The 9906-nt window shown below is 43.0% G+C and overlaps 1 protein-coding gene across 1 annotated transcript; it reads left to right on the forward strand.

The window, feature by feature from the left end:
* The first annotated feature begins 1239 nt into the window (after positions 1-1239).
* On the forward strand, positions 1240-5014 carry Tap (basic helix-loop-helix neural transcription factor TAP). Its single transcript, XM_076307166.1, has 3 exons — positions 1240-1329; positions 3178-3375; positions 4059-5014. Exons 2-3 carry the CDS (start codon positions 3190-3192, stop codon positions 4569-4571), a joined length of 699 nt encoding a protein of 232 aa, XP_076163281.1. The 5' UTR covers positions 1240-1329; positions 3178-3189; the 3' UTR covers positions 4572-5014.
* Positions 5015-9906: the final 4892 nt, after the last annotated feature.

A 9906-nucleotide genomic window follows, 5' to 3' on the forward strand; every position in this document is an offset into this window, starting at 1 on the left:
TCTCCTTTTAACCCGACATCGTATATCAAAGCTGACCATAAATCATGACGGACGAGCCACCGATCGGAAGTGAACGGTGATTTCCGAGTCGGGGGCAAGATCTGTTTGTTTTCAATGAATAAATTATTGACAGTACACTTAGAATACGCGAATATACCGTCGATAAGGAATCGTTGTGCAAACACGTCACACGTGATCCCGATATTTTTCGTTCCCTTCTCGGTCGATCTTCCGCGTTCTCCGGACTGCTCGAGCTGGAAAATGGCCGCGAACATCCGGTGATTCGCGATTAAATCGACGCGACGGTGAAATACCTAACGGCGTCAACCGAGCTGCATTCTCGAATAATTGGTCGCGGGTGTGATTGATGGCCGTTAATACTTGTCGAAACCATTGATTACCGCTTGGCCTATCGCGCTACCGGTGATCCCTCTGCACACTGATATTTCGTGGGAGCCAGGAAAGTGCACGCGCTCGAGTGCAATTGCATAGTTCCCGAGGACTCGGTCCGGGATTGATTCTTCCGGTGTTCACGATCGAACAGAAGCGACCCGACGCACGTTCGATGTTGCGATATGTGAGAATAAATAGATACCTGTGTCGTCGCTTCATCAAACATTTATCGAATTGAGAAGAATAGAGTCATCAGGTTATTCGGGTACAGTTAGAGCCTCTTCTATCGGAATTAATTGAAATAATTCTGATATTGAATTTCATTTGTAGTAATGAAAACAAAGAAAGTTAAAAATTTGTTCAAATATTTCAAGCTTCTATATCTTCGACAGTTATATTACGTGGATAATCGTATGTTGATGTAGGAGGATACGAGAGAGTACTGTTTATCAGGGTGTCTTGAGTTTTTCGCGACAAGATTATTAATCTATGGGCAAAAATAAGAAAAAAATGTTTTACGTAGTTTGATGATAAACGCTTTGTGCGAAGTTCTAAGCAAATATCGTACGAAGTACGTAATAATATATTTTCAATTTCAATACGTAAATGGTCGACTGTATCGACGAACGAAGCACGTAACACGAAGAGGGGAAAGGAGAACGTATTACGAGTCATCGATTAATTGAATTATTCTTGAATACTCGCCTATTCGAGCTGATTTACCTGCTGGTTTCTATAGCAATGTCCCGAGCATTATCAGCTGATTAGCGAATGTGACAGATGGCCGCGGTTGGTTTTATTAGATTATCGTCCACTTATTTTCAACCATACATCCTGGGGCAGCGTTCAACGACGATCTCGAGCTTGGAAATTTTAACTCAATTGCGCCGAGCGGAAGACCACGAGCTACGTACGCTTTTCTTCGCTACGGTTCAGGTAAGATTAAGAATCTTATTTCGTAAATTATCATCGAACGCGAGATTCGTGTGTCTTAAAAAGACTACTGTATTTTATTTGACAAGAAATTACACTTTTGCCAAGGAAGGAGTCCTTATCTCGTTTTTAATTATTTTTATCAATCGACGGTACGTAAACACTAGATTCACTAGTTAGAAAAAGTGTAGAATTTAAATTTAAAGTAGGCGCTGCGAGAGCGCCTTCGCGATGATATCCCACTGTACACGCCAGTACGAGTGGAAAACGTTGCAAGGCGTCGCTATTTACAAGCCACTTTAAAATCGTGAAAGTAAAAAATAAAAGAATGTTCCCAAAATGGTATTTCCCGATCACTGAAAATATTCGTTAAATATCGATCTTCCAAAAATGCTGGCAACATCTTTCCAGCGAGTCAGAAGCGAATAGAGAATGTATCTGAAAATAATTTCGGCGATCAATTTTTGCAACAAAGATACAAAACACCTCGTCCGTGTCGCGTGCACTCTAACGCAAATTTTGTCACAAGCACCGCAAAGTTACTAATCGATTTCAAATCATGAAGAACGTTGAACGTGAACAATAAGAAAAACTTGTAGAGAAACGGGCTACTTTCGGAAGAACACGATATTTTCGAGCTGTACAATCGCGAAAGGTGATTAGGCCACCCCTGAGGGTTCTTGTAACGACAATTTCGTTAATACGCCGCAGAACTTCGTATTCATCTTCGCACGAGACCCGTAAAGAGGTGTAATCGCCCTAAAAACCTCTAATCTCCTAAACTGGACGGCTACATCACCCGTGGCACGCGTCTAACGCACACACGGCCAATGGTGGGGTAAGAGGGGGGACGTTAGGTACCCCTCCGTCGTGATTATGGGGTGAACTGTCGGTACGGTGCCCCATAGAAGGCGGTCCGCCCTTATGGAGGGGGCAAAATACCCCCGGGACGGTATATATGCTCTAAGAGCCCCATGCCACTTTCACAGTACCAAATTGTACCCCGCCTAGAACAGTCCTCGTTTCTTATTTCCCTTTTTCTCCCGCTGCAAAACGGGTCGTACGGCTATGCCGTGAAGAGATCCCCGACGGTGCACGCGCAAACGGTTTCTCTCCAAATAATACCAAGCCCGTATCAGTTTTGTGCCAAGTGATCGATTCGGATAAATTCAACAAGGACCGTTGTCTCCTCGGTTGATCGATCAGGTATAGTAATTTTCGGGCGAATCGGATCGACGATGAAGTCCGAAAGTGTCGTCGAGTGATATTTTAATTCGAGAAGGCTACCATATTTTTGCTAAAAGCTACGAACCAAAATATAGAGTCTATTGTAAGAAACTTAAGCGCGAGATAAAATATTTGATCAATTCGAGAAGGTTGCTATATTTATTATAGAAGCTACAAATGGAAATATAGAGGATATTGTAAGAAACTTAATCGCGAGATAAAATATTTGATCAATTCGAGAAGGTTACTATGTTTATTATAGTAGCTACAAATGGAAATATGGAAGCTATTGTAAGAAACTTAATCGCGAGATAAAATATTTGATCAATTCGAGAAGGTTACTATATTTATTGTAGAAGATACAAATGGAAACATAGAAGCTACTGTAAGAACATTAATAGCAAGATAAAATATCTGATCGATTCGAGAAGGTTACCATATTTATTATAGAAGCTACGAACGGGAATTAGAGGTTATAGTTTGAAAATTACTTGCAGGACGAAATATTCGATTAATCCCGTTAAAAGTTGCAAATCGTGTACCTCGTTTGTTTTAAATTGGAGAATAGTAATACGGTTAGTTATTGTCCACTGTGAATTATTCGACGCTCGATTTGCTGTCCAGGAAGTAATCGCTATGTCCTCGGAGTACTCGTTCTGCAGCGAAGGAGGCTTCGACGAACTTTCAAGCTCCTCCGACTCCGGTTTCGACGTCAGCTTCGAATCGCCCAAACACGAAATACAAGCGGACACTCTGTTTCCGCCGGCGAAGGAAGAGAAACGCAAGAAGACCAGAAACACACGGTGCAAGAGTCCTACTCAGGTAAGGAAACATTTTCTTAGGTACAATTCTCGATAACCTACTCGTTCACGCGTTCAACGCGACATCGAGTCACGAATGAAATTAGAGAAAACAATATAGACACCGAGGATAAGCAATAATTGTAACAGCAGCTTACTTGGACGTTACAACTCGTGTCGAAACTTGTATACATCGTTCGAATCATGACAAACTTATATCCAACCCAATTGAAGCTAACGCCCTTCCAGAAATCCTTTTTCCTTGCCAAACAGTAATAAAACTTCCACATATCCCGATGAAACTTACGCGTTTCCGTAATTCCTCTTTGTTCCCCAAAGTGGGATAAAATCCAAGTGGAAAATCTTCCAAATACACCAAACATATCACCGAAATATTCCTAGCCTGATATTTTCACGGATGATCGAATCTTTCAACAAAATCCACCATTCCTGATACATAGAAACAGAGATATACAAACTCTTCGTATTACCTCGATTATTTCCTCGTTCCAAACCACCGGATGTCCCTGACAATAATCACAGTAACGTTTCTCGTTCGCATTATCGAGACACGAAGATCTCCCGAATCTTCGCTCACTTTCTTAGCCCCCGTGAACCTCCGGAAAAGACTAAAAAAAAAGGAAAAAGAACACGCGGTAGGAAATCATCGAAACGATCACGCAGCAACTATTGATTCGTTCGCAGGTGCTCAAGCTGAAAAGGAACCGTCGGATAAAGGCGAACGATCGCGAGCGACACAGGATGCACACCCTGAACGACGCCCTGGAGCGGCTCAGGATGGCATTGCCGACCTTCCCGGAAGACACCAAGCTGACGAAAATCGAGACGCTACGGTTCGCCCACAATTACATCTGGGCCCTATCCCAGACGCTGGGTAACGCCGAGACCGGCGAGATCACCGTGAACGTTGGGAACGTGACGGTGAGCATCGGTGAGAACGGGAACATGATCACCTCGTCCACGGGAAGTTGTGCCGTGGCGGCTCAAAAACGACTCGGGCCGTCGCACGCCGGTTTCCCCTATCCTCAAGAGAGATTCGTCCCCGAGTGGCAGGAGTACGACTGCTACAGCGACCAGAGCGTCAGCCCCCCGATGCAGTCCTATCAGCCCTGCTACGATCAGAGGATGTACCACGCGCAGCATCAGCTGCAACCGCCTCATCACATGGGACACAACAGCATGTACCAGTGCCTTTAGAACATTTTTCAGTGACAGTTGGAACTCCACTGGACTATTGGGTGAAAATTTACGATCGGTTGTAGACGGAGAGGATTTTCCAAAGGTGTAGGTTTACGAGCGACGAAACTCGAACACCTCGGATAAATCCATAGGATAGAATACGACGCGATTCAACGAGAAAGCGTGTGTTTACATATTTTTAACGTTTCGAACTCGGGTCCGTTTGGGATTGGCGTGTGATAATACGAAAGAGAAGGATTTTACGAGAGACGGGACAAAGGAAGAGAAAGGAAAATATTTTGCAGAGTAAACGAGGAGAAATGAGAAATTACAATTCGAGATTAGACACTGGTCGAATTTATTACGTAGCTAGGTGTGACTTTGAGTTGGAATAATTGAGGGGAATCTTTTTCTTCTCTTTTCTTTTACCTTTCGTCTTTTTATCGCGAAACGAGCTGATACTTTTTTTTAATTATCACCGAGGAGAAATAGAACCAAGTCGAAACGTTCGAAATAAATTTAAAACGAAGAGTAACGATGGTTTCTTCTTCTTCCGAGGAGACAGAGAAGAAAGATCAAAGTATTCTCTAATTGCACGTTGTACGAGTCATCGTCGGCATTTTAACACGGTAATGACCCAGCGTTGGGTCGCGGAAAGTGCTCGAATACGTCGGTGACATCAGTGCGAAGTAGTGGAAGATTCTCGGTAATCAGTTAACAAATTAACCAGAAGAATCTGTCGGATGGAATTCATTTCTATGCGTTCCCGAGCGTTTTAGAAATCGTACGCTACAAGAACCTGGACTCCAATAATTGGAAATTATTGACACAGCACGAAACTCCGCAACTGTACCGTATCTTCTGTAGTATTTATAAATCAGGGACCGAAGACCAAAGAGTTTACTTCTACTTAATAAAAGCAATGCGTTGCGGCGTGTACCGTACACCGTGCCGCGCGCTTGTTTAAAACAATGAATAGATTTTTCCATCGGACGATTGGCTCGCATCTACGCGAAGGAACTCCGCAGAGAAGAATCCACGTTCTTCGATGCGCGCTATAATTTACAAGCGACACGATTCTCCTGTTTCCTGTAAATTATACTTCGATCGACGATAGTCCGTATTTCGTGTACGTGTACCGAGAATGCAACCGGTAGGGACGATTTATGGTATCGTGGTTCGTTCGAGCTTACTAGTACGCGCGAACGAGTGCGGCGCGATTGTAAAAAGAGTTAGGCCAGTGGGAAAAAATGATCGTTATTTACTATGTAAGAGAGCATTCTATTTGCAACGAATTTCTAGGATTAAGGTTTAGCCGTAGATGGATCGTAGCGAGACTTTTTTTTCTTTTCTTTTTTTTTTTTTTTCTTTCAGTTTCGATGCACAATTTCTCACGATCGTCGGAAACGCGTTACCATTGCGATGAGATCGATACATACAATTATCGTACGTTCCAACCAAACGTGTACTAACTCGCGTTCCTTAACTTTCTAGTCATCGATGTTCTTAGGTTGATCTCGAACGCTTGATCTCACCCCTCGTTTCTAGATTTAATTTAATTTAAGCGTATCCGTCAGTGCTCTTATCGGAGTGTGAAGTCACCGATTCAGGGATTATATGTTGTACAGAATTTATATCTTATCAATAAATCATATTTTACCTAGCCCACGGTGCTTTATCGCTTCCACCTCGAAAACCACGTTCGCGGCTACGCGAGACTCTCTAGCTCTCGCGTCCGCCGCCATATTGATCGCCGATATTCGATAATGATAACTTCTGTTCCAATATTTCTCGCCTAACGGTAAATTAAAATTTTCGGGACAAACCGTGACCGAATAGAAAAATAAAAGCTCGATACGTAGAAACACATTTGACAAGCACTAGCACACTTGTGCGAAAATTAATTTTATATTCCACGTGCGTCTCTATGGAAAAGTTATTGCTTAACTAAAATAGGATACAGGGTTCCCAGATACGAAAGAAACTTAACGAACGGTTTTCTCAGCAGAATATTTACTCCTTCCCACGTGCAGTGCACGGTTAACTTTGTATTTCAAATGAAAAAATTTAGAAAGAAATGTTTTAAATAACGAGTACGTTTGACAGTTAGGAGAACCGAATAAAGATCGGTCGAAAATTCTCGACGACGAACGTGTCGATATATTCGGATTACAATTGCACAATTATCGCAATCGCGGCGATTCGATTGGTATTCCCTTTATGGAACACCATGGTGCCGAAGCGATGGCAGATAAACCACGTTTTCGCTCGGTAATAAAGCTATCGTTCCAAAGAGGGCGAATAGATACGCAAACACGAAAGTTACGTTTAAACCAGTTATCTTGCAAACGAGCGTGCTCGAGCCACTTTGCAGGAATGGAGTCCTGTTCAAGAATGAATGAGCACGTGCCAGGACACGTGTCCTTTGTTGGAATCACTGCGGGGCAGATGTATCACAAGTTGCGCCTGAAAATTACGCCTACCCGCCTAATCCGACGGATTACACCAGGAACATGACTTTCGAACGCTTGAAATCGGTCACGATGGGAAAAATCGACCTTGCAACCTGCCGTCCCCCTTCGAATCCAAATTAACACCTAATTTTCAACTACAAGATTTACAGTTCTTTTTCAATTCGTGACAGAAGACACATTCTCTGGTCAGGAGATTGCACGACTACTCTTTTTAAATACTTCCTGTGTAAACTTCGAGATAGAAGGTACACCCTCTGATTAGAAGATTGCTCGATTACTCGTTTCAAATATTTCCCGCGTAAACTTTAATGCCTCTTTACGGCCCACCAAATATCCTCTATTTTCTAAGCCTACTCCTTATTCTTTCAATCTCGTCGCAGCTGATCTTTTCAGCAGATTGTGTAAACCTATTAATACCTACATCGTACGCGTTATTCTGCACGTTTACAAATATATATTTAATCCGCGATCAAGCAGAATGCAACTACGGAACGGAAATAGAAATTTCGCAATTTTCGTGCACGAATAAATATTATCGTCCGGTCAGGATAAACCAGCAACGTCGAGACGAAAGTTGCAAGATCGGCAAATATTATTTTTTCATCGCCAGTTCAACGGATCTGTTATTTTGATAGTCCCCGTCTCGTTTGCACTCCAATTGATCGAACGCTCGTACTCGCGTATTTATTTTCCTAACACTCGGCCACCGTGTCGCGAAAATGGAACACCCACTTGTTCTTGTTATGGAAATTATTTACCCCTGGAAGCGGTGTTTCTCGTTGATCGATCGACTTCTTTCGAAGCTGCAGCGAAATTAAAAGACTGTCGATGCGTCGTCGTTCGTCTATTAACATTTATCGTAGAATTGCTACGAATTTTTCTATCTCGATACTGCCCATTTATCGCACACGTCCAGAAGAACGAGTTTGGAGTTTCGCGATAATATTCGTACCCTTATCGCCGCGAACAGACGAACGAAATATTTTCCACGCGCGAAGCGATTGCATGTTTCACGAATTGATCAATAATTTCCTATACAAGACCTATTTGCAAACAAGCTGCAAGCTGCGACGAATCCGTTAGCACGCTCGATCGTTTCCCCAAATCTCGCCAATAATGGTAATGCTTCAATGGAACCATTATGTCGGCGACACGGAACTGTGTGCATAGCACGACAGACGGCCAGGAGCCGTAAAGGTGTTGGATTTTGGGGGGATTCAATCAGTTTTTGCTCGTGGCCTATGCACCCCGTAACTGCTTCCAACTTTAGGGGTGCGACGGTGGAAAATAAGAAATCGCGAGCGGGAGTGATTTATTTCCCGGAATCGCGTTGATACGATGACGATTCGTCTACCCGGTGAATGGAGAAGACAGCTGGAACCCTGAATGAAAATTAAATTTTAAACTTCGTTGGAAATACATGGAACGAGTATTAATAATTGCGTGACCGTTTAAAAACCATAATAGTAAATTGTAAACCGTTTTTGTCTCGCAATGTTGAGAAAGTACTGAAATTAAAATTTGTTCTTCCAAGTGGTCCACTTAACTCGTAAACGATAACTATTCTTCCCGATTCACTTGTACGAAACAAATATTACCGTTGCTAGAAAAAAAATCATTTTTCAACAAAAAGTATAGCCGAATGGAACTCTTCAAATTTAGGAGTTCATCGTCCGAACGACGTATCGTCGGCAACACGTCTGCGCGTTGTCTGCACGTCCAAGTTGACGGAACAATGCACCCGACGGGTCGTGTTCTCCGTTTGGTTTAAACAAAGATTCATCGAGGATTTTTTTACAGTCCATAAACATCGGGCTGCATTTCCAGGCGCAGTGATTTCGCTTTGATCGACCTTTCGTTGGGTCGTTTCCGTCGAGTGCACATATCGATCGCGCGCAGGGCCCTCATTGTACCGGGGCGCTGGTCTGTATGGTGACATACTGGTGGCTGACAGAGGTGCTCCCCCGTAGAGAGCACGGGTAGCAGTCGAGGGTACCGTGGACGGTCTCGTAAAGGGGAGACCAGTTTTCCTAATTCATGAAAATTCGTGAAATTACCTTGACCGATCGCTGAACACTTAATCGAAGATTAATGGCCGTGGGTCTCCGCGCGACGCGAAAACTCCCCCCTCGATGGAGTAATCGATCGGTTGGATCGGATCTCGAGTGGCAAATCAAGTAAAAGTAACAGAAGCTTTTTTCGTAAACTCCGAAAAGGACTGGGATTTATGCGCGAAAATTCCGGAAAACTTTTCGACCACCGAAAGCTTCGATAAAAATTACCTTCGTGGAGCTCTATTTTAATAATGTGATGTATCGAATCGTCGAAATAGTTACGAATGTACACGTTTTACTCCAATACGATAGTTCGTTAAAGGATAGAGTAACAGAGGATAATGAATATTTTTTAAACGACTTCGATTACGGAAGATTGGACATTGTCGATGTAAATCGTCGAGGTATGTTCAAATATAATAAAAAATATTGAAATTACACATACTCGATGACGAAAAACTTGTCAAAAATTCCAATCGCGATTCTCTCCACCGACTGTTTGAGTAATCTCTCTTACGTTTTACTCTCGACTCAATTTGTCCCAAATTACATACAAAGGGCGAGACGGTGCCTTCCGATGGAAAATTAAATCGAACACAAGCAACGTCGATCGAGAGAAGAAACCACCCTCGTTCGTGTTTACCCCAAAAGACTGTCGACGGATAGCGGAGGGTGTAAAAAGAAGATTCGGACAAACATCTTTCGGCATCGTATTTCGGCATCTGTTTAGACGCAGCGCGTAGGGTAGCGGGCTTTTCATTGCAAGTTGGCATTTGCAGGCCTTTGTGGTAAACCACGAACAATGCCCGGTTAGACCACTACGTC

The sequence above is a fragment of the Ptiloglossa arizonensis genome, chromosome 3, assembly GCF_051014685.1.
Source record: "Ptiloglossa arizonensis isolate GNS036 chromosome 3, iyPtiAriz1_principal, whole genome shotgun sequence".
Taxonomy (NCBI): domain Eukaryota; kingdom Metazoa; phylum Arthropoda; class Insecta; order Hymenoptera; family Colletidae; genus Ptiloglossa; species Ptiloglossa arizonensis.